This window comes from Perca fluviatilis, chromosome 7 (genome assembly GCF_010015445.1).
Source record: "Perca fluviatilis chromosome 7, GENO_Pfluv_1.0, whole genome shotgun sequence".
In the NCBI taxonomy this organism is placed as follows: domain Eukaryota; kingdom Metazoa; phylum Chordata; class Actinopteri; order Perciformes; family Percidae; genus Perca; species Perca fluviatilis.
Window position 1 is genome coordinate 2,063,277 of NC_053118.1, and position 25,884 is coordinate 2,089,160.

General features: G+C 42.1%; 1 protein-coding gene across 50 annotated transcripts in view; it reads right to left on the bottom strand.

Annotated features, from left to right (window-relative positions):
• Positions 1-25,884, bottom strand: part of rims2a (regulating synaptic membrane exocytosis 2a) — a 188,833-nt gene that overhangs the window by 80,873 nt on the left and 82,076 nt on the right. For 32 of the 50 annotated variants that reach the window (XM_039807126.1, XM_039807129.1, XM_039807128.1 and 29 more), the window contains 8 exons: positions 17,195-18,144; positions 8,633-8,844; positions 7,188-7,307; positions 4,329-4,428; positions 4,075-4,198; positions 2,628-2,674; positions 2,233-2,345; positions 341-388 (listed from right to left, as the gene is read on the bottom strand). In XM_039807126.1, coding sequence (XP_039663060.1) covers positions 341-388; positions 2,233-2,345; positions 2,628-2,674; positions 4,075-4,198; positions 4,329-4,428; positions 7,188-7,307; positions 8,633-8,844; positions 17,195-18,144 — 1,714 coding nt within the window. Of the gene's footprint in view, positions 1-340; positions 389-2,232; positions 2,346-2,627; positions 2,675-4,074; positions 4,199-4,328; positions 4,429-7,187; positions 7,308-8,632; positions 8,845-9,048; positions 9,117-17,194; positions 18,145-25,884 lie in introns of all 50 variants that reach the window. The other 18 variants (XM_039807131.1, XM_039807149.1, XM_039807148.1 and 15 more) reach the window with 3 other exon arrangements.

Genomic DNA, 25,884 nt, shown 5'->3' on the forward strand with positions numbered 1-25,884 from the left:
ATGTATGACACAAGGTTGGGTCAAATACTGGTGTCAGAGCAGGCAATGGAAGAGTGTCTCTTTTAAATGTGTATGTGTTTTGTTCAGATTAGTTGAGCATGCATAACCTAGGAATAATGAGGTGAACGGGTTAAAATGAGTAACAACTCTCATCATAACAGTGATACCAAGAAATCAAATTGAAGAAAATGGCACAATGCACTGCACTGAGGGAAACTTGAAGCTGCCATTTCCCCGCAAATGCATTTTCCAGAGTATGGAAACAAACAGAAAAAGGCCAGTCAACAGTCAATGAGCAAAGACCAAATAGAGATTGTGCCCTTCAGACAGGGCCAATTACCTGGACCCTAGGGGTAAAAGGCGTTGTTCTTCTACTAAGGCTTTGGCTCTGGATAAGCAAAAATTAAACAGCAAAAAAAAAAGGAAAAGAAAAGAAAATGCAATGAAACCAAAACCCCAACAAAACAACAACAGAAACTCACAATACACTCTTAACAACAACAGAAGTTTGTAGTTTCAGATGGGCAATTTAGGCCAGTGGGTTCATTCTTATTTTCATTTTAACGTATATCCTTGTTACTCTGCCGTTCTGACTACTTGTGCCTGAGCTTCTTTGCTCTTCTCTGCATAGGCCCTTTGTAATCATCAATGCCTTACCACCATCTCTCTTTTTCTGCTCTGCTTTAAAGTTTGTGTCACGTGATGTTAAACCCTTGTTGTCCCAAATTTTTTTTTAAAGACGGCTCCAAAAAGTGATCATACTGACAGCTCTTTACTGTGTAGAATTACTCATCGGTAGGGTTGGGTATCATTTGGGTTTTTGCCGATACCGGGGCTAAAACGATACTTTTAAAACGGTGCCGGTGCCTGAACCGGTGCCTGAACTGAAATGTATATAATATATTTATAATGTATATAAAATATAAAAAAAGGAGCACAAAACAGTTGGCGACATTAAAGAACGGCTTGTTTATTGCTAAGGCCATATAGTCAAAATTAAATGATTAATAATGTAATAACAATAACTTATTTCACCAGTAAATTGCTGGTAAACAACAAAAATAAGCACCAGATGGGAAAAGGGTATTTTACAATAACTTTGAATGCACCACAAGTCTGGCGAGTTTTAAGCGAACGCACCGTCTGTGTTGTTTTTCTGCAGCTGCAGTCAGACCGTTACATCCCGCTGTTGGGATCCTCTACAGGGAAATACAGTCACACTTTACACCGCTTTACAAGGTTTATTGACTGAACTGAACTGTTCTACTCATCAGCTCGTCAGTTGCTTCATGTAGAACATAAGAAGCATCTGGCGTGTGAAGAATTCTGTGTTTTTTTTGTTTTTGTATTGGCTGACACAGTGTTAAAGGTATCAATGTATTGAAATTACTTCTTGGTTTTAATTTTCCTGATTTTCGAAATCACCAATATATATATATATATATATATATATTTGAAAATGGTTCCATTTTAAACCCAATGTCAGTCAAACTCAAGTATTTCTCATAAATATCGATGTCGTGAGAAAAGACATTTTAGTCCTGGAAGTGTTACGCTAAAGCTATTTCCCAGCTGGACCCTGAATTTGAGAGCTGATTTATCTCTCGCTTTAATGCAGCCCTTTACCCATTTACCCCATGAGGGTTTTTACACAGGATAATAGACAACACACACAGTAACCTGATCTACAATCCTGTGCTGGGTTGGTAAAGGGCCAGCTGAGCAGCCAGAGTGAGAGAAGCTGTGCCTGGTAGCCCAATATAAATGCCCAATGTGAGTATAGAAGCATATTCCAAAAATAACTCATTTTACTCATACGGTTTCAACAGTGGTCAAAGCACTCTAACAATGACATCCCTCCAGACGATTTCATATGTCGTCGGGGGGGGAGAGATAATGAAGTCAAAGAGTTTAAATGCTGTGGAAAGCAGATATTTGTTGTTAAGATGAACATACAGTAATTCCTAATAAAACATCCGGAAATACGTGTAATGTTTTGAATCTGCAGAAAGGTTTGAACAATAAGGGAGATTGATTCATTAATAATAATATTTACATAAATAAAGACATTTGCATGCAGAAAAGGCACAAATTGTTGCAGAAGAATTCACCAGAATGCAGGAAATAAAGCGTTTGATGGTCAAAATTTCCTGGGGGACGACCCAAAGACCCCGGTTATAATAATAACCCAAAGTTACGCCCTTTTCTGTATGTCATGCTGAGGTCACTTACTGAGAGTTGTCCTGACAGGTACTGGGGGGCGTCCCTCAGCATGCTGGGACTCATGGGGGACGTGACGGAGATGGACGGGCGATCCATCTTCTGAGACTCAAAAGAACTCGAACCTGACAGCGCAGAGACGACACAGTCAGACTATTTAGTGGTGATGTTGGTTTTAGTAACATCAAGAAAATAAAATGAGAGAGGGGGGATGGTTGCAAGGAAGACAGAAAGACATAGACAAGAAGAGAGACAGAAAGAGGGCAAGAAAGCGTGCCGCGAGAAATACAGAGAGGCAGAGTGACAGACACAACTCTAATAGACATTTCCTTCACTTGATGTTTCTAGGCTGATTAATAGGATAAAATGGGGTAATGTAATAGGCTAAAGATTTTGACAAGACTCACTTGATTCCAGTTGTGCATGTGTGCTGTCTGGTATCCTTGGAATATCTCTGGAAAAAAGAAGAAGAGAAAGAGCGTGAGTGTGTGAGACAGGAGAGAGGGAGGGGATGGAAAGGATCAATTTGAGCTAATGCTGACTGCACTGTGCTCTAATGACCGTAAGCACCGCATTAGTCTTCATTCACCCAGCAACTCCCTCAGCAGCACAAAGCAGGTCAGATAGAGGAATTGGCAAAGCAAAGGTGCCGCTGTCCCCCCAAAGCAGAGTAATGCAGGCAGTGACGCAGCCTAAATAAGCCTACTAACATAAGAACTAGAATTGCTTTAGAGAAAAAAAAATATCAATAAAAGTGATGCAGTCACAACCCGATGCATCTTTTCTGCTTTAATTGGTTTTAGTTTGTGACATGCACGTTGTTCATTCATCATTCATGTCTACTGTAAGGAATTATTAAAAATTCCTGAAAAAAGCCACACATTTGACTGCACCTCTACTGCACACTGCTTAAAAAAAACAAAAAAACAACAACATTTAAACCTGTATATGTCATCCTAGCACTAAGCACTTGGCAGAATAATAACATTTAATTTGACTTATATACATTCATCCTCTCCAACTGATTACTTCTTTTCATGGTCACAAGGGCCTGGAAGCTATCCCAGCATTCAATTGGTAAGAGGCGGGCAGACACTGTGGACAGGACCCAGTCCTGACGTTACTCATTACTGATTCAAAACAAAAGATCTAAAACATAATTTAACAAAAGCAAAATATCAGATCTAAAACATAATTTAACAAAAGCAATAAACTACTCTGTGCTGCTGTGTTGTTCCAAGAAGTGACACAAATTGAATTTTGTAATTATTTTGTCCTTGGCTTGTGCTTGAACACCTCAGTTACAGTCATCTAGAGCTGGGTGATATGGGGAAAAAAATCAAATACCATGATATTTTTATACAATACATCAATGTCGATATTGCGGTGGTATTGTATGGTTGACTATTGGTGCTTTCACAAAATATTACAGTAACACAATGAGAAAGAATTTTGAGAAATAATCATCAATAATGTAGATACAAGGACTACGTGGGTAAAGGCAAATAATAACACAGCTACAACAGTCTGGTAGGTTCAGAAAAGTGCATCACTTTACTGTAATGCAGCCTTTAAAACCAGGAAAAGACAACATGTGTCATATCACAATATTACGATATCCAAAAATGTAAGACGATATCTGGCCTCATGTATCGATGTCGATATAATATCGATATATTGCCCAGCCCTACGGTCATCCAATGCCCCTGACTGCTCGGTAACCACCCCCCTAACTCGACGGACGCACCATACGTGTGTGTGTGTGTGTGTGTGTGTGTGTGTGTGTGTGTGTGTGTGTGTGTGTGTGTGTGTGTGTGTGTGTGTGTGTGCGCGACAGGGATTGTGAGCTCTCACCCTATAGGCCGCGAGACCACCAGCTCCACCTGCGGCTCAGGCTTAGAATCTAGAATGATATTGTAAACTTCTTTAAATGTGGCTCCTTGTAAAAGCTTCCCATTCCACTCCAGCACCTGGTCACCTGCAAAAACACCAGAGATGATGTCACAAAGGATATGTTAATATTCCATGAATACACATCATTATTGAATACTACCAAATCCACTAATTGAGTTTTTGTATACAAGTTTGTGTGTGTGTGTTTTGAATACCTGGTCTGAGGTGTCCAACAGTGTCTGCTAGACTTCCTTTTCTCACTTTAGTGATAAAAGCACAAAGTCTACCAGATTCTGTCATCTTGCCTCCCACCACCTGTAAAAGCATAGAGGGGACTGGATCAGCACTGAATTACATGTGTAAACTCGACTTGAACTGTCAGTGTTATTATAACTGCAGCCTTAATGTGCCATGCTAACTCTTCATGACAAAACCTATGAAGATGTAGCACGCACAGAAGAAAAAGATACTTTTCATCAAAGTGTCCTGTTGATGTCATGGCTTTAGAGTTTGCCTGCAAGGTATGAATCCTCAATAAAAGCATTAAGGTGAGGGTCAATGGTAAAAGTGCATCTCTGTTTGTTAAAAAAAACAAAAAGCCCAGGACTATGCTTTCTTCCCCAGGGACACACTCTGGTGCTGCTCTGTGGTTCTGTAGCAGTGCAGGCCCGTGGGCTAGAGCTGTACTGTACAGTCCTGAGCTGCTGTACTCCACTCCGCTCAGCTTACATGGGCATCATCCTAATAAAAATCCCCCTTAATGGCAGCTGAATGCCAACATACAAAGGAGCTTAGGGAAGTCTGCTAAATGAAATGGCTTTATGTAACAGGCAGGAGCCAGAGAAGGAGGCTCGCAGAGGAAAAGAGAGAGAGAGAGAGAGAGAGAGAGAGAGATAGTGAGAGAGAGAGAGAGAGAGCGAGAGAGATGGACAGAGAGGGCGAGCCTGACTGTTGGACTGACTGGCTGGACTGTCGAGTTGGTTGTCGGTCTGCTGAGCGGACAGAAACGCACAGAGGCACTGAACAGACACAAACATGCCATTTCAGGAGGCTCATTCAATCAGTAATGATTCTCCCCCGTCTTGCCACTCTCTGTTCTCTGCTCTCTTCATGGCCTACCATGCTCCTCTGGACTTGGCAGCTCAGCTTCACTTTTCTTTTTTTACCGTGTCAATCAACAGCGAAAGGGGAAGGGGAAACCAAAGCATCCACCACAACAGAAATATATATTCTTTGGCAATTTGGTGACTACACTGCAATGACAACTGACTGAAAGGTTAAATCATGTGAAGTAAGAATATGATGTATAGACGTGAGCTATACAGCACTTAAAGCATAAGAGAAATACACACAGCAAGCTAAAGCTGTGTTCTGTTCCACAGTGTACATAAAGAGTACTCCCATCTTCCTGCTCCCTGTTCCAGGGAATGTCGGTTAAGGGAACTTCCCTCGACAAAATTCCTGCATTTGGAACACCCTGCAACGTCACCAACGCAGATATCACTTCCTGAGTGCGTTACCCTAGCAACGTAAACAGCTTGGATACGCTGCTGCTACTGTGTAAATTTTACACTACAGAACAAAAATATTGAAACAAAAACTGATACCATTACAAAACATATTCTATTGAAATGTATGTAACATGAATACATGTAATTTGATTAATTTACAAGGTGTACATTGTCGTTCCAGGGAGGCGCAATGACTGATGGGTAATCTTGCTTGTCAACTTACGACTAAGCGATGAACCGTTGTTCAGTTTTTCCCTGCACAGTTCACGGTTTCCTTTGAACTGAGCATGTGTGCTCCCTACGTATGGAAGTAAATCTGTTTCATCAGATTTTGAAATTAAAAAGCTACTGAATGTCTAGCACTTAATATTATGCATTGAAATTATGTATCTAAATGTTTTGCCTCTGAATTAACCCTTCAAATTTTCAACAAGTCATTTTTACCTTTTATTTTTCTAAATGCAGAATCAAAAATTCAACATTAAAAAAATCTGTATACCAAATGCAGATGCAAAAAACAATGTTAAATTCTACTAATATATTTTCAACTGGCTCAAATTCAATAGGCCAAATTCAGCTGCAAAATGTATGAATGTATAAAATTCAGCGTTGACATCCGGGAACCCAGGGAAAAGCAATGGATTCTAGATTCAGAGCAGCAGTCAGAGGAGAGGGAGAGCAACGTCTGACAGGGCAAAGAGATACCTCTCTCTTTAACATACTTGTAAATAAACAATAACATGTAAATATATTCACATTAGATTTAATATTTCAATTCACAATTATTGTTTCAATGGCTTCTTTAATTTCAAAATCCGATGAAACAGATTTACTTTCATACCTACGCTTAGGAATCTTACTCAACATGGCTGAATACCCTGTGCAGTCCACTTTGCAGGGAACTACTAGGCGATCGGAACGCACCCATAGAATGTAAATACCTAGGGGACATAAAGTTGCAATAACTGTGCAAAGCAAATAACAATTCAATTGTTAAATTCAGGCAGTGACAACACCGCCAGGACGAGTTTTCTTCTGAGCTGCTGAATGCAGTTCATTAACGTAGTTCAGTGTGAGTGGGTTCAGAAAATTATACAGCTCAATAACAAATGCTGCTCATTAATATTCATCAGGAACATCATCAAGTCTTTAATGAATATTAATACTGAGTAGCAATATGATGTAATCAATAATTGGAAGCCAAGGAGAGAATCAGTGAGCCACACGCAAAAGAAGAGGCCACAAAATAGTAGAATTCACAGCTGGAAAAAATGTTATGTATGTTAACATAAATGTACAACCAACACTGGCAATTACCTGTACCTGTCAAACTTCAAGAGTGTGATGTTATCCCATGAAGTCTGTTACCAACATATTTTGTGTAAAGTATGCTAAATGTGCATATTTGAAACCGTTATTTTGGAAGTGTAATGATGATGCTACAATAGAAAGCTTGATGGTGCAGCGCCACAGTTTGAAGTGTGTGCGTGTGCGTGTGCGTGTGTCTGTGTATGTTTGCATCGTACCTTCAGACACACACAGACAGAATCATCAGAAGCTCACCTTCAGACCAAGCAGAGCTCCTGAGTCTCGAGGCACACTTCCATCTTTCATGCGCTTGTTGAGTAAAATACGCCCTATTAGGCGATCCCCATCTTTGGACGGCTGCCACGTCACCGGGTGCTACAATGTCAGAGTAACAACACACCTGTTGTTTAAAAACTCATCCACTTCAATTTGATCACTTAAGACCAAAGCAGACAACTGTCCAAAGTAGTGAAAAGAGTGTGGGGTGGGGGGGGCATGGGGAAAGTATTTATTCACTCAGGGAAGAAAGTTCACACAAACTCTGTTGCCTCATCAATACAGTTTCATTTTTTGGATAGCAACATGCTCAGTGATTTAAATTCTAAAAGATGAAATATTACATTCCTAAGCCTAACCGTGTACAAAGCTATTGATGAAAAATAACACCTAACACGATAGTGATAGGTGTTATTCCAAGAGCTTGTGTGAACCCGCCAGTGTGAGGGTGGAGTGAGCTTCATGCAGCGCCCCCCATGCAGAGTAAAGCAAGCAGCCCCAACACTCCTCAAACCAGCTCTTCAAACTGGAGTAGGAAGACCGGAGTGTCACTCCGGTGCTTCACTACACACAAACACACAACCGCCATCAAGTGGAGTAGTGAGGGGAAAGCAGAGAGCGAAAAAAAAAGGGAGGGAGGGAAAAGGTCATTTATGATACAGGAACAAATGAAGTAGACCATGAGGTGCCAGTTTAAAGTTTAAAAAGGATGAAGAATAGAGCGCACGCAGTAAGCCATGAGACACAGAGAAGGTGAAATCACAGACGCGCAGTGAAAGGAAAAAAAGAAAAACATATGTTTTCATTTTTGTGCAAAGCAAATCCAGTCTTGCCTGTTTTGTGTGCTTACAATCATTTAGGTTTAGCTAGAGAAGTGAGAGGAAAGTTGGTCAGGGGGGCGGGTTCTGTCTGGACTGGGTGCTGTGATGTTAGGGCAGCAGAGTGAGAGGGGCAGGCCTGAGTAAAGTAAAGGTGTTCCTACTGAACTAAACAGGATCGCTGCAGAGCAAGAACACAACATACGGAGGAGAACGAGCATGCAACTAGGAGAGACCCACATTCCTGTGTGCCATGACAAACAGAGAGGTTGTGTGTCAATGCTCTTCTTGTACAACTACTGTAAGGTGTGTTCTGTTTGGGGAGCAAAACAGCAAGTACAAGTAGCAAGCAAAGAGGGTGCCCCCAAAAGACTTTTTTTATTTTTTTATTTTTTTTACGGCAACACCGAGCAAAGGTGGAGCCAAAAGGAACCGAAAAAACAAAAAAGGAACGAAATCGCAAGAGAAATCAATTTATACAACGTCAAATAAAATCCAAAGAACAAACATCTCACCTATTTACACTGAGTGACAGAGAGCAAACAAAGACTGGATGGGTAGGTCATAAATAATAATAACAAAATGCAGGCTAGATTGTCTTAGTACCTTCTCACTATGGCTATGCTCCTCGTTTAGGGTAGTGCTACTGCACGTATCAACTCCCGAGTCTTTAACCTGCGGTTCACACCATGCCAAGTCCTCTTCAAATGAGTGTCCCCCAAAGCGTACCATTTTCTTTTGCCTCTCAGATAAGGTGTGTGTCGGCTCGGACATAAATGTCTGTTCAATAGTTTTTCTTTTTCCCCTTTGACTGTCCCCTACAGGTGTGGGATAAAAAACAGAAAGAAAAACAGAAAAAACAACATGCAAAGGTGTAAATAAAACGAAGGAAACATGAAATGACAAAAAGACTGGGACAAAGGGGCATGGGGGGGAGGGGAGAGAGACAGAGAGAGGGAGAGAGAGATGGGGAATAAGGGATGGGGGGGGGGAGGGTCAAGGCAGGGCTCCACATGTCTCACCAAAGACATTGGGGAGGCCTCGCTGCTATGCCAAGACGCATGGTCCCACCAATGGCCATCCAAATCTCCTGTAAGGTGAGGGGGGGGGAGGGCGCACATACACCAGAGAGGACAGCGAGAGGGACCAGTGAGGACAGCACAGACAACAACAGACAGTAACAGCAACACACACACACACACACACACACACACACACACACACACACACACACACACACACACACACACACACACTCTCTCACATACTGCTCAAACTCAAAAGTTGGTCATCATGTGCCACTCTAAGATCCCTGTGGAGAAAGAAAGATGCAGCTCAAGTAATAATACATAAAGGATCATTAATGATTTGACCACCTCCACACAAGCAAAATTCTCAGTTTTGACATTCAAGAGCATATATTTGTTCCTTCTTTTTTCTTTGTCTAAGGATGTATCCCCCCCCTCAATATATATTATAAATACTGCCCTGGCAGGAATCAACACTATCAGCGATAGAAAGAAATTAGTTTTATGGAAAATGTGGCCTTCTTCATTTTGAGAAAACTCTACCCCTAATGCCACTTCCATATAATACTGGCTATCCAACATCTCAAACATTTGAGAACAGTATCTGGGTGTCTTGCAGTGTTTTACAGTGGAGGCGTGCCACCTCGCCTGAAACAAAGACCACCTGGGCTAACACGACATACAAGTTAAAACACTTTCATGGAATAAATCAAATGTAACCTGGAAATCTGGAAAATGCCATATGTTCACCTAAATTGATCACAAGACGGGATTCATCAAGATCTGGGTGGCTTACAAGAAAAGCTGAATCATTTCCTGGGACCCGAATACTCACCTCTTATGCAACCGTAATACAGTTGTGGATTTTTCCATGCTTTGGTTCAAAGGTGCAGGTTTGTATTATGCAAACACAATCAGAGCAGAGTATTTGTCTGATAAAAAGGCTAATATTTCAACGATTATTCACACCTCTCTTCCATCTTAATTTTTTGAGAACAATTTTTTAAAGCTCTTTGATAGGTCCCTAAGTTCAAATCGGCAGACAACTCACATTTTGTTCAAACAAAGTTAGCATGCTGCTATCTTATCATACAGTAGCCGCATCTGTAGGAGGGAGCAGGGCAGATCTCTAATGTGTTTAACTGGGGATTCAGATTGCAGTGCCACGCAGCCTTAACTGACCTCAATCTAAAGTGCACCAGGGAGAGCTTTGAAAGATGAGGCTCTGATTACAACTTCTGTAGTAGCACCAGTGGACACACAGCCTTGAGAAATACAGGCGGGGCAAGTGGCTAGAATGATATTACAGGATGGAGGTTTCTGGGACATTTCTTTTAACTTTTTTTTTTTTATTTTCTCCTCTTTCAAGCTGAAGGGTTAGGGAGGAAGAACTATAACCCTATCTCTTGCTGCAGATGTCATGCTTCCATTACATCAAAAACAAAAAAACGCAGAAAAGAGAAGACACAGATAGCTTATGAGACAAATATCAACTCACTGTGAGTATTTGTTCTGGTGGAAAGCTATGTATGCAACCTGTTTTGCCAAGTGGATGCACAGAGCAGAGAGATGGAGAGCGCTTTCAATTTGATTAAGAGTCTTAAAAATCCAAGCTAATTAGAAAGAGTGAAAAATATTGAATCTGAAGGTGGTGCTAAGATTCCCAATGGAGTATGGAGCTAAAGAGGACTGAGGGTTGAGGCTCTGCCCAAGACTGGGAGAAGTCATTTCAGGTGTCAGAGAGATACTGCTGTCTGACTGCTGGGACCCGGGTCAATTCTTTGTCCTGAGACCTTAGTGAGGAGCATATCTCTGCATTTAACATCCTGTGATGAACAGGCAAATGGGCATTTAAATGTTATTCGCTTATACTGAATTTTACAATTCAATAATGAAGTGAATTAAGAAACGGTCCTAATGAAATTGCTCTTATTAAAGCATATAAAAGATGAGGTATGGTCATCTCTTTAATAAATCAGGAAATCTCTGTATGTGTGTGTGTGTGTGTGTGTGTGTGTGTGTGTGTGTGTCTTTGAAATATCTCCTGAACCGTTCATCCAATCTACCTCACACTTGGTTTCCTGGGTACCCAATGAACTTAGGGTTTGGAATTTGGAGCAGTTTGGAAAGCGTTGCATATTGGATATTAATAAACTGTGAATTAAACTAAACAACCGAACGATAAAGGTCGAAGAAAAACTGTTGCCATAACGCTGGCTCTTCTGTGTCTATACCCTTCACAATAAACCCCAGATTAAATTCACTCAGAGCATTTTGCTAAGAGGAAACTCAATAAAAAGACATTTCTATCCACAATATGTCTGTGATTACTCCACATTTCAATTGTATTATTTTGTTAGTAAAATCTAAATCTGCAACGTTCTCTGTCAGGTAAATGTAGTACAATGTTTTCCTCTGAATTAAAAGTACACAGTAAGTCAGTAGTAGGCTATACAATACAGTGGGGCTGCAAATTAAGTGCTTTGGGGTCCGTCTGTAACTAATTTTGGGTCACTGTACTAATTTAAACAATACAACAATCCTAATTGGTGCTGACTGTCTGTATGCGGCAGAACCTGGTCTTGACCCACTTGTATATGTGCTGTTGTTGATATACTTGTGTGCTTGCGTGAATGTATGTATGTATTTAGCTGGAGTGAACCTCAAGGAAGGGCATGTGAAACCCCCTGGGACATATACATCACTTTTCCCACACTTCACTTCCCCTGCAAAGAGCTGGAGAGCCTAATGGATCTATGCAGGACAGGCCTCCTTCAAGCATTATCTGGCTGAGGAGTCAATCTCAGATTCAAGGGGAAATCAGGGAACTCTGATGGAAAGGCATAAAAATCGCCTGCATATGCTCCTGGAGGTAGAGGAGGAGGCGAAGGGGGCGGGGGAGGGGGTGCTGGAGATTACAAGGGTAAAGAGGAAGGAATTTTCAATATAGAAAAAAGAAGCTGCACGGGAGAAGAATGGTGTCTAAAGATAGTGCCACTGTGAACAAATACAGCCACATATCCAAGTCTTCTAACACAGCTGATAGTTTAGGGTTTTTTTAAACTTGAGTTTTAGTTTCATAGCTTTGTCCTAGGGCTTAACTATGGGGAAAATCATAATCACAATTATTTTGGTCAAATCACGAATATATTTTTGCAAATAATGTGCAAAAGAATTATCTTTCTCAATTGTTTTTGTTTTTCAAAATCAAAATCAAAAACTGGAATTATCCTTTAATAAAGTCATGCTTTTGTGTCAATCAATCAATTTGATTCAGCATATTTTTTGTGGCACTATTCTAGAAAATTGGGGCCTAGCTTTTGATATAATTGCACATTATTATATTGCCAAAATGTTGCACTTCTTTGGGGGTGATGTTGAAATGATTCACCTCCAGCATCACTGACCTTTGCTTTTTGTATTGTTTCAAAACAATCCTTTTAAGATGAATATCCATATTCATACCAGCCAGTAAAACACTCTCCAATGACATTTCCACACTTACGATTATTTTTTTCATCGTCGGGGTTGTGACTAAGTTGCAAGGTCAGTCTGACTCAAAAAAAAAACCTGTCCTTCTTCCCTCTTTCTCTCTGCTATCACCATCCATCCATCAGTCTAGGGGAGTGTTAAAACTACTTACTGTACCCAGTTAGGCACTGTGATAAAACATTATGGATGTCCCCAGACAGGCTTTGCCCTCTGCGGCCCTCTAACCAACAGCTGACAACAGTGATTACCCTCTTTGCCTACCAGCTGCTATTCTGTCAGCAGCATAAACACCAGAGGCCAGATCAGAGTGGTAGACACTCTCCATTGAACAAGTCACTCGCCTAATGTGGCCATGATAGCCCAAACAGCTTAAGGCCTGCATGTATTTATTTATTTAGGAACAAACATATCATGTAAAATTAACTAAATATATGTTGAGACAGTGAGATGTTTGCATTTATTATATATAGATAGACTACATTTAGATGCTACATACAGCTTAACTCAATGTTGGTTCAGTCACAGTTTCACCTCCACCTCTGTGTCTTCCCATCATACCCCTCCACCTCCCCCCAGCCAACTCAATCTCTGTCAAAAAGAATTTGAGTGGGCGCCAACGTGGAGGTACATCCAGCCTTTCCTCTTTTCTTTCCCTGAAGCTTTATTAACAGTGGCACACCACAATTGGGCACTGATCCCCGGCGAGGCACTGTGTGGTTGTTTTCAGGGAGCAGGAAACTCATCACGGCCATAAATTGTGAGCATCAGCAGTCTGCGCCCAACCCTGCCGTTTCGCCCCGGCTCCGAGGCCCCACAAAATGCTGATTCAGGGCGAAGGCGGAGCGCAGGCAGTAGCAGGGTTCACCAGCAGCAGGCTCTCCATCACTTTGACAGCTCAATAAAAACCAGTGTAAACTATTAATTGGATCATTAATTATTGATGCTGTTTTTACTACAATTCAAGGGGCGAGAGAAGAAAAGAGGCAGGGGTTGAACTGTGTGTGTGTTTAAGCATAGTCACCATGCTAGGGATGTAGTACAGGACAGTGTCATGTTAAACCCCAGCAGATCTTAAAACATGAACTTATATTCTAAAGCAAAAAGGCCTATACCTAACGAATATTTTATAATATATAATAGCCAGCTTAGAGAGCACAGACTACAAACTAGGGCTGGGCAATATATCAATATTATATCAAAATCAATATATGAGGCTAGATATCGTCTTAAATATTTGATTGATATCGTAATATCGTGATATTATATATGTGTTGTCTTTTCCTGTTTTTTTAAGGCTGCTTTACAGTAAAGTGGTTGTAGTTGTTTTACTGTTTGCCTATTGCACCAATAGTCAACCACTACAATATTGCCGCAGTATCGACATCGATGTATTTTGACAAACATATTGTGATATTTGATTTTCTCCATGATGGCCCAGCTCTACTACAAACCCAACAGACTTACTGAGGTGCAAAAACTGATCCCAAAAGCCATTAATGAGGATGTAACTTAGGCTGTCACTAGACAATGTCCACCTCTCTGCCGTAGTTAGCCAGCCAGCCTCTCCTTTTCTGTCTGTTGGGCACTATTATGAGACGGCATGTCAGGGGAATCAATAAAGAGGAAAACACAGGGAGAGGACCACCGTGATAAATCAGTCTTGACCGCTCGCAGGCACGAGCCAGGCCCATTACAGCTGGCACAGCCTCTCTCCTCCAGTCTCCTCCTCTCCTTGGTCTCCCCTCCTTCTCATCCCATCAAGCCCTCCTCCTTCCTCAGCTTGACTGGGCCAGGAGAGGCTAAGCACGGGGGTGACGGAGATTTGAGGGCATGGCATGCACCCTGCTTAGTACGCTTTTACACACCCATCTCCTGGCCCAGTCAAGCTGACAAATCCCACGATGCTGACGGGCCACATATGGCCAAAAGGTGCTTTGTGCCCTTTTTTCTCATCTCTCCTGTTGTGGCCTCAAATGCAACTACAATTCTTTGCTTAGCTGCTCTAGCTGTTTTCTTCATTTTAATTTTTTTTGGCCTTGTCTCACTGGTTGGGGGAAAGCGCTCTCTACGGTTGCTAATTAAAGAGTGCTTGGTTGTGGCATGTTATAGTACATGCAGGAAGATTCCTTGATTTGGTCAGCTTTTTAGACTGAAAAGTGGGTGTAAATCACAGTTTGTGTTTTTTTGGCAGCATAAAAAAAAGAATTCATCTATGGCATGCTACATTTGTTCCATTTGTAAACTCTATGCTCTGCCATAACGGACTTTCTTTACCGCTGTTAGAATGTCACACTAGAGTTTGGATCCCCTCTCTGCTGTCTGTTATATAATTAAGTCAACTTGACAGAGTGCAAACAGGGACACTCTGGTTTAAAATAAATGGTTCAGTAGAATTTTCTGAACCATTTACTGGACTCCCTTTATACACCATATCACAGCAGCCTTAATTATGTCATAAATTAATGAAACTGCCAATTATAACTAAATAAAGACCAAAGATAGCTCCACATAATCAGCTGTCCGAGGTTATTCTGTAGCTAGTATGGTTTGCTATACATATTCAGGTCAATAGTTCTGCTCTTTCCTTTGTTCCCCCCCCCCCTCTCTCTCTCTCTCTCTCTCTCACACAGAGACAGAAACAACAGAAACTCTGACCCTCAAAACAGCCTGCTTTTCTCACTATTTTTGTTCCACGGCTACCTGGAAACCTGGAAACTCCCACATCAATAATGTAGCGCTAGTGCTGGGCGGCTTCCTTTAGTAAGGAGAACAGTTACATAACAGAGCAGACCAGCTGAATTCCTCCCCTCTCCTCTAGATTAAACATTTTGAGCATGTGGCAGGCACTTTGGTCTGGTGCTACTGACAAAAGCAAAGTGTCCTACTGTACCTTCTATCTATCATTCCTCCGTTTGTCAACTGTGCCTCCTCCTTCCTGTGTGTTTAGTGGTTTTAACATGTCTAAAGTAAAGGCCTCCGTGATTTTTGACGACAAAATCAATTTGCAATCACGACAACTGTCAACCAGGTGGAGCAGTCAAGAAGCTAACAGCCTTAACAATTGCTTTTGATGTTTATCCTATGCAAAGTGGCACTTAATTCAGTCAGTCTGACTGTGTGCTTGTGTCTCCAGGCAGGAAGGACATTTGCCATGAGTGATTTGATGTCCATTCAATTTCCTTGTCGTAGTCAGACATCAAGACGGGCAAGGCAGAGTCAATACCAAGCATACACTGAAGTTAACTGGACCCGCTGCGTGAAGAAATAATCCCCTTATTATTTTAATGTTTAAACAGTCTTTGGGTAATGACAGTTTTTAATGTAAAACTAGTAGATTAGGCAGTGAAAACCCCGTAAACTACGTATAAACCCTGACGAGAGACATCTTTTTTATCTCTTAGCCCCCACCACCATCAGTATTTCCTCCCGTCCCCACTGGACTGATCCATATTCCTATTGCCACATTGTAATGGGCCACTGTACCATGAATGACATCTAAACAGTATGGATGTCAAGGCTAACATAGGAGGTACAGAATACTGCAGGAAAACACATAATCACCCTCTGCTCTTTTATGTCCTTGATTCTAATAACATCCATTCACTCATATGCAGCAGTGATGACATGAAACTACTCATTGAAATACACTGCAACTGAGTTAACTCAGCTCACCCTGTTTCACTAGACACCCACACCCCAGCCCTCTCCCTGCTTCCCTCTGTCTGTCAGTTATGCAACGACCTGGCAAAGTGTGCTATGAGATGACAGCAAAAAGGAGAAGGCCTTGAGAACAGTTAGATGTACATTCATTTCAAATCACAGCCACACACATAAACAACCATCCACACTGAAACATATCTGGCTGTGCACAAGCCTCCTCCTCTTAGCCACAGGAGCTGTTAGAGTAGATTCATAGATAACACACATAGAACGCAATAGTGCTTTGCACGTATGTAAGGCTCATTGTTTTCGAATTTTCAACGATTTTTACAAAAAATGCCAGGATCCTATAAAAAAAAAAGCAGTTTTAAACCAATGTTATCACACGCCAAAATAACTCACTGTTTGTACCGCAGTTTAGGGTAAATAAAGTCCATTTAAGAAGTGTTACGCTCAGAATTTTCTTTGGAGAAAATACAAATGAGCGACTGATTATGCACCGGTCACTCTAAGAAAAACAAACATTTCACTGCAAATCTACAAAGTGCTTGATTTTTCTGTCATTTACGTTTTTAAAAGATCTCCAGTTGTTGTAAAAAAAAACAACTGATAAATTAAAAGATTTTCTACCCTCGAAAATCAAGAGCCCGACACACACAAATGCACATATAGACATTCAAACAGACGAAGCACATATATAGACTGTAGACTGGGGAATCTCAAGGTTATATCTGAATCAACAGCTGCAAGAATCAATATCAACATGAGACAGCAACAATAATTGAATTATAATTGAAATCTGTCTTTCCTAACAACAACATCATGTCAGTATAATACTAGATCAGGATGGCTTTAGAATTGCATGAAAAAACATCTGAGAAATGTGCAATGGTATGGTATAAAGTAACACTTAATAAAGCTATCTATAAACAGAGAAAGAAGCAGAGAGAGAGCAGACTGAGTGAGGTTGGTGGTGTGTGACCCCTACCTTTCTCACTGACTGACTCACTCTCTATCTCCACGTCCTCGCAGCTGGTGTACTCCGGTGTGGTGGCCAGCTCCTCCTCCGAGCTGCTCAGCGACACCTGCCGCATCTTTCCTCCCTTTTTGGTTTTGTGGGGCTTGGGGGGTGGCGGGCGCACAGACTCCGACTGGTCCGAGCTGAGAGAGTCATTCCTCAACATGCTCTCCATCTTCTCCCTCTTGGTCTTGCGGAGAGCTGAATTGGGGTCCAAGTGGTGTTGCTGCCTCCTCATGGGATCCCCGCCTCCACCCATGTCGCCTCTCCGCAGGTCCCCAGATCTGTCGCCCAGCACGGGGCTACGGTGCGGCGTCGGGGGGCTGTGGTTGGAGCTTCTGTGGCCTCCGAGGCCGGGACCAATGGGCCCAGGAGAGGAGCGGTCAACGGAGTAGGAGCGCTGTCCCGCCATTGGCGGCCGGTGCTCGGTGAGATGCTGACGGGACAGCCGGATGGGGCCTGGGTCGTCCTGCTCCGTGTAGGCCAGAGAGACATCACTATGGCGGCGCTCGTGCCGCAGGCGGCCCACCTCGGCGTGCATCCTCATCTGCTCCTCGTAGGGCTGCGGCTTGACAGGGTAGCGTGCCAGGTTGGGGTCGCTGCGATAGCGCGTCTGGAATTCCTCCTGGCGCTGCCGCTGGAGGTCATACTCGCTGGGTGGTCCATCTAGCTCCTGGTCCAGCGGGTATTCCTGGGAGTGCCAGCGTCCGGGGCCCCGCCGGTCCCGGTAACCCATCCGTGCCGCATCTGCGTCTGGGTACATGTGATGGCCCCGCGGAGCCCGCCGAGGGTCCCCATCCCCATAGTCAGACGGTGATCTGGGCATGCCGCCGTCCGTCGGGGCATACTGCGAGTAGTCGCCCCCCTCCCTTTGGTCGTATTTTTGGTTTGGATCCCTGGATGCAGATGGGCTTCGTTTCCTGTAGATCAAAGACAAAAAGAGTGGAATTTAGTGGTTGGTCCACTTTGAACTGGATGTTCTCTGATTCTCTTGATATACAGCAGCATATATATATATATATATATATATATATATATATATATATATATATATATATATATATATATACATATATGTGTGTGTGCTGTATATCATGTTTTATTTCTGACCCTGATAAAAATATAAAAGAGCTGAGGTTTGTGCGTTTATGTTGATGCTTAATTTAATTCCCGAAGAGCATATAGTGTCTGCCTGTGTGCAGGAAGAAATGTGAGGTATCAGTCAGACATTAGCCTCACAGTGCTTCATCACACATCTCTGAGCAACTCTGCTGAGGCAGAAGCCTTCAGTCTGTACTCTATAGCTTCGCTTTACTTTGCCCTGCACTGTGTGGGCCTCAGTCCCTGTCAAAACCTGATGAAAGCCTGCTCTGTCTCTGTCACATACATACACTGAAAGAGAGAAATGGGACTTGCATGGGGCAGCAGATGGGGCAGCAGGATGCAGAACAACTCCATCTTCTCACAGCAATAGACTACATGCTCAGTAACAGTGTTTCACAAATGGGGGTACTAGTACCCCTGGGGACACTTTGGAGTACTGCGGGGGTATAGGTGAGATGTCTTTTTGGATTGATGGATTCTAGAAAATTTGAAAATGTAGGGTAGCATTTAAGCGTTTTTCAGTTACAAGGTTGGTTTTAAGCTAAACAGCGCTAAACAGGCGCAGCGTTGTACTTCTTTATAAGGGCTTTTTTCTACCCAAAAATGTTTTGCACTGTTCAGGGGGTACACAAATATTTCAAAAGGGGTACATTATTGAAATAAGTTTAAATAAATAAATAAGTTTATAACTACTGCGCTATTACATAGCTGACTGATGCTCTCCTTTTAGCACACTTTGCATGCAATTGGCATGTTACCTAAAGATTTCACAGGAAATAAGTGCAAGGAGTATGTCATGTAACACAGGTAGCTTTGCAACCTCCATTCAAACTCACTGGTTTCAAAACATCTTTTCAAAGGACTGCAGTTGAAAATTTGTCAACTGGCTAACACTGGCACGTTTACAGAAATGTTGATTAAATAAATAAATGAAATGAAAATCTCCAAATACATGCAAAAAACAGGTAGGCCTATTTGCTTTAGAAAAACATACACTCGTGCAGCGGAAATCCTGTTTGATTATTGAATTTGATTTAGAAGGTTGCACAGTCTTCACACACATAACGGTGTATCCAATATTTGACTCTTTTACTGCCATTGGCAATCTTTCATTTTCATTTTGATAGCATCTGATTACTTTGTTGATATAGGTGCTTAAATCATCATAATTTGTAATGAATTATTAAACTGCAGGATGACACAAGATTAACAGCACAGCTTGCCTGGATATGACCCTGTTTGTATTTCCAAATTAATAGTGCGAGTGTGAGTGCGAGTGCGAGTGCAAGTGCGAGTGCGTGTGCAAGTGACTGTGCGTGTGCGTGTGTGTGTGTGTGTGTGTGTACATGTGTGCACAAAGGCAGAGAGATGAGGAACCAGCCAGTGTACTGAAAGTAATGCATTGATAAATGATTCAGAGTTTAACAGATTGTATCTGTGTACACAGTACAATGGACATGAAGGGATGAAGAGAGAGCTCTATCTGAATTCATGATCCTCAGACGAAGGTGCCCATTTATTTATCTCGCCACCTTTTTCCTCCTGGTAAAAAACATGTAATGTCACTCAGACATTTAGTAAGGGTGTAACATCATATATATATATATATATATATATATATAAAATAACACACATATATATATATAACATCATTACTGTAGTAGACTCATACTTCATACATTTATATTGTCTGAAATCATGTGTCCTGATCTTGATAAGACAGAGTAGTCCTATTTGTTACAAGACTAAAGAGATGTAAAATCTTGAAGCAAGCACAGTTATGTTGGAAATTGAAATGAAAATAACTTGCTAAGATGAATATTTACCAGCTGCGACAGCATCGCTGGTATTGTTTTCACCTTGTGATTGTGTTTGTCTGTATGTCTGTCTGTCTGTCTGTCTGTCTGTCTGTGGACAGAACCGTGCAAAATGCAGTCACAAAACTTTACAGGTGTGTAGTTGAGATCAAAATGAAGGCTGAGTTTGAATATGGGTGTGGTCTAAGCAAGGGCACTGTAAGTAGGGGGGTATGAAGCCAGGAAGGGGCCATTGCATAAAGTACTGTTACAGTCAGCAGCCCCATATTTCTAAAATTAGCAATCAATCATTTTATCATTGTCCGACTGTCATAAAGGAAACCAGCCAGGAAGTGGGTGAAAAGCCTGGAGGAGGCTAACTGTGCATTAATGCATTTATTCTTTTGCTGAAAATCAATTATTCATAAGCCACTTTTCTCCTACATTTCTCCCACTTTTCCTCCAAAATAATAATGACATTTTGGTGAGGAAAAGCTCTGTGAAGCATTCCTTTAATTTTGTACGTGACAACTTTCCATAAATTTCAAAGGGCTTCATAAATCACTGCTGCCAGCTGTGCTCAGTAGCCAAGGTAAGGACTCCTCACGTGTGATTGGCTAATTCACTGAACCACAGAGGAGGTTTGGTCCCTGCCTACTGTATCACAGACCATTCGGGTTAGCCTCAGTATAATGAATGGACAGCGCTGGGGTGAGGCACATGTGGGAAAGATGCATTTTGTGTTCTCTGTGATGGATTTCTATGTTCAACACTGGATAATCTCACTAAAGTGAAGTGCCAGTGTTCAGGAGAGAAGGATGTATGAGCGCTGTGTATAGTTCATGAACTACTGTACAGTTAAAATATGGGTTGTTAGAGAGAGGCAGGAGTTGAGCAATAGTGCGGTACAAAATGTGCTTTCCAGCATCACTAGTACATAAAAGATTTACTTAAAGTGGCGATATGTAACTTTCAGTTTGTGTTGATTCTAGCCGACACTCTGGACAAAAGCAGTAGTTTTTTTTTACCACACCTGGGGCTAGATTTATCAAGCCGTTTGCGCCTGTTTCCAGGCGGTAATTGGTCGAAAAGACGGACGTTACCGATGCGGGCTATTTACAAACAGGGCGCACTTGGGTAAAATGGCAGATTGTCTGCCACATGAGCGAGAAGAGATAAATTGCGCTTTCAATATGCGTTCGTGAGAGGGTCGTGGGGATAGTGGGAGTTCCACCCAAAAAGGTGGGAGGATAAGCGCAAAGTACACCTAATTATATATTCCGTGGTATTTACAAAGACTGTCAGTAAGAGCGCGCCTCTATTCTGCGGGAGAAATTCTCCGCCTCTTAAAAGCCGGTCTAAACCAGCCGCAATCGAGTTTCCTCGTAGACCTTTATATGCCGCTGGTGAAATGGCAACAGTAATTTGAGCAAGACGAAGACATAGGCGAGACTGAAAATATTTTTAACACAAGAATCACACTTTGTCAGTGAACACAACATCATTTAGCGTTACAGATCAAGCAGCCGTGCAATATTAGAGTTACTGGAAGAAATCAAAGATGAAATTGAATCTCCCACTCAGCGTTCACATCCAATTCCAGCAGTTGTTAAACTCCTCGCTACATTACAGATACTGGCATCAGGATCATTTCAAACAGTCATAGCATCAGCAGTGGGAATATCGCAGTCTGCACTCAGCCGTATCATAGCACAAGTACCGCTTTGCTACAGCGCAATTTACGGTCTAGTGGGCGGAGAAAGACGCTGATTGCCTGATGGGTGTCAGGGTTGATAAATACTACGCAAAATGTGGAAGCATAGCGTGCGCTATTACCGAACTCGCATTACAGACGCAGCGCAAACTGCGCTAGTGTTAGTAAATTAGGCCCCTGGTGTTTTAAAGGTATTTTCTTTACAGTGCTGTATTGCCCACTGTATTACCGAGTTAGCGTTACCAGGAGGTCATATAGTTGTGATGAATGTTTTGCTCAGACAGAAAATCATTCATTAACAATAAGAGAATAAGTTATAGATGCATCATTCCTTTTTAAGTGTTGCATACGGTAACTTAGCCTGAATGTCTGGGTATCACTGTTACTGTGTCACCAGCCAAAGCATTAGGAGATAGTAAAGTGTAACCAAAAATCTTTTTTAAAGCTGCACTAATCAATATTGTTGTTTTAACAACTGATCAAATTAATATATATACGTGAAAGGGATTGCACTGACTCTAGTGTTTTAGTGTCTTTAAGCTGATTCTGATAAAACTACTGCAGGCTACCTAGCAACTAGCGAATGAATATAATGGAGCATTTAGCAGCTCAGGAGACAGATATTTTCCTCAGGAGTTGGTGGAGACCAAATCTGAGCTTAAAAGAGACTTTATAATGTGATAATATGTCAGTGTTGTTTTTACGCCTTGTTTTGCTGCCCCCAGAGTGACCAGAAACATCTATTAATGCTGCTTTAAATGTTATATTGACAGATCATTTTCATATTAAAACTATAAGCGATGTTTTCATATCATAATTTACATTAAATGATTCCTTGTCATGTGAAAGGCCTGCTAGTACGACTGATAGTGAGAAGGAATATCTTAGTGCAGCTCTACACAGCCTTCAGTCAATTACCAATCTCTGTCAGGATGTCTCTGCTGAATGTGAAGGTAGCGTTATAGGCTCAAACTGGAGACTGCAGCTGGGACCTCTACTTCCAGTTCCTCCCCTTTGGTGGTCAAAAGCTTTTAATGCAGCTTTGATAACTGCCTGCATTTCAAACTAAAATAATACGTATTCACTCAATAACTGGTTAATACAATTATAAAGATTTGCCATTGTGAATTCCTGGTATAAGCAGGGTTTTCCCAAACAAAAAACTGGCACAAGAAGTGCTGCCCTCTAAATTTTTAAGAGCTAAGACACACATCTGAACAATCAAAGAAAAATGCTACCACCTATTTCAATACTTCATTAACAGCAAATCCAAGATAAAAGATGGACAGTATAAACCACAAGCCAGTTGCATGAGGAGTGATTGTTTTTTTGCAAATGGAGTACAAAAAAAAACATCTTAACATTAAAGAGGCAGCGGAAACCCGCGCACAACAAAAACAAGACTAATGGCTAATGTGCACTTTAATGAACGCATCCTTATTTACAACAAAGACAGAGGAAGACAAAAGGCCATTTGAAGTCTTTGTGATGCAGCTAGTGACCTCTCCTTTCTGCTTCACATCAAAACAAATGTCTCCTATCACCTTAGCACACAAACACAGCCTCGCTGGTGATTAAGACGCAGCTGGAGAAACACATGAGGGATGCTGCATTATTCATGGCCTGCTCCTGGACACTAACTGAGCAGCACTTCATTCACAAATCCAAAGTGAAGCTGCAGCAGAAATTATATGCTGGAGTAGGGGACAGGCGGCATGAGGGAGGAGGGGGGGGGAGTTTGTGATGAGCATGAGAAACATCTTTTTATAGCGACTTGATGATGATGGAGGGGTGTGTTATGTGTGCGCATGTGTTCACTTGTGCATGCCTCTGCATTTGTAGCTGTGTGTGTGTGTGTGTGTGTGTGTGTCTCTGGCTGCCTGAGAAATGCTTCACTTTGGCTCTCAGCATGTCCTCAGGGCTTCAGGCTCTCCTCTGGGATGTTGTCTTGAAATCGTACACCCTGAACACACATGCACACAGAACATGCACATAGCAACAACAACAAACATTAACAAACTGCCCCGTTGACGAGCCCTAACTCATCTTGACACGAGTATCACATTTCCCTGCTCCCGTTTAGCCCTGTCTGTCCTTCTTGTCCAAACAGAGAAAATGTCTATGGCAGCTGGCAACTAAGCTAGCAACCACGCACTCCGCTCTGTCAGCATTTGCATCATGATGCTAACGCTGTCGGCCCTGAACCAGCCTTCAGTAAGTACAATAGATCGGTGGCGCAGCACTAAATTTTGCACTGTGTATTATTCCCCCATTGCTCCAGCTACCACTGCTACTGTTATAGCCTCTCTGCAGATACCTCTGAGCTCTCCACAGCTCTGCCATGACACACTCTGCTGATCTTAGATTTGCATTCTATCCTCAGTGGTACAGAAAGAGATACAGAGACAAAATATGAAAAGGGAAAGGGGGGGAATATCATCGACAATGTGTGTGAATTAGAAGAGCATGACAAAAATAAAGCGGGGAAGACGCCAGTAAACTGTGACCTACAGCTGAACATGCAGCTGGTGTGTATGGTGCATTCAGCCGTGCTTGTCAGGCTCAAGCGTGAAGTGGGATTCTGATGCCTGCCTGTGATGCTGCACAGAAGCCTGGCTGCTGCAATAATTAAGTCACGAATCGCACAGCGACGTAGTCCCACCATCACTTTCCCTTATATAGCGAGATGCGTGTGTGATGTCATCACAGACATGGCACTGAGCCGCAGCACAGGCAGCGTGGTGTGCAGAACATCGACCAGCAGTGAATCATCCTAACAGGCCGACATTAGAGCATGTTCACGGTCTGCGCAGTACAGTGTGAGAATACAGGAAAAATGCAGCTGCACCGTTCTGTACGTTCCTGCTGTGGGAATAACAGCAGCCCTCAGTACTGCTGTTGTCCCACTCTGAGCTAACTATAGAAACCCTCTGCTGTAACAGTGCATGAAGCACGGGGCCTCATTCAGTTGGTGACAAGGACAGTGATGACAATAAGATTTAATTCAGGGAGGGTGACACTGGCCTCACTCTATTACTGGCAGAAGGACTTTTATATCTAACATGGAGATTAAAAAGATTCACGCTGACACTGAAGCGCTGATGTTCTTCTGGGTCTAATGGCTGCCATTTCTGATACCTGAGTGAGAAGGTTCACAACCAGGAGTGTACAAAGAATCTCTGTGCTGCAGAGGGGTAAACCTTCATAGTGGCGTAGAATCATAAAAGACACAGACATCTCTATGATGCTGTGTAAACACGACTTCTGTTTTTGCTTTCAGCACAGCCTTATCCACTGCTTCTAAATTGCAATATTATAATCATCTTTTTAAAGTACACTCTCCTTATCAAAAGCAGCATAATGTATCAAATCCATGGCTCACAAAAATCATGGGATTACACTATGGCCCCGTAAGATTAAAAAGTGTGACCCTAAAAGCTTAGAAGTGACCTGACATGCTCGCCACGCTAAAACCGTTATATGTCGTTATTTTTCGCAACATGACACAAAAAAAAAACAATTGGTGAAATTCCCTGATACACTGTGGGTGTAATCAGAAGTGAGGTTGTCGTGCTGTGCCTCATCAGATGTGTTCCTGCTCTGACCTACTGACGGGATCTGATCAGGAACATCCACAGCCAGAGCCCCGTTCCCAGACTGCAAATGGACTAGGTTGTCTAACTTTCTCATTCTCTCACTCTATCTGCCTTTATGTGTGTGTAGCGCTGGCTCAGCTAGGATGAAAGGCCCGAGATCAAGCAGGAAGCCCCTGCGGTCGCAAATCATTAACATTTGATGTGGGTTTACAATAAAAAGGGAGCTTATTGCACATACATTTACACAGAGCATCTGCAACACACAGGCTAGTGATCAGTTAGTTGTACAGCGTGAATACGTCAGCATTTAAACTCAAAAGCCCTGAGCAACCATCCCCTTCACACAAACACATTCCATCTTCACACCATCCTCGTGATGCATAATACTGGCCTAAATGATAGTTAATCATTTGTTCAATACTGGTATTGTGATTATGTATTGCATTATTC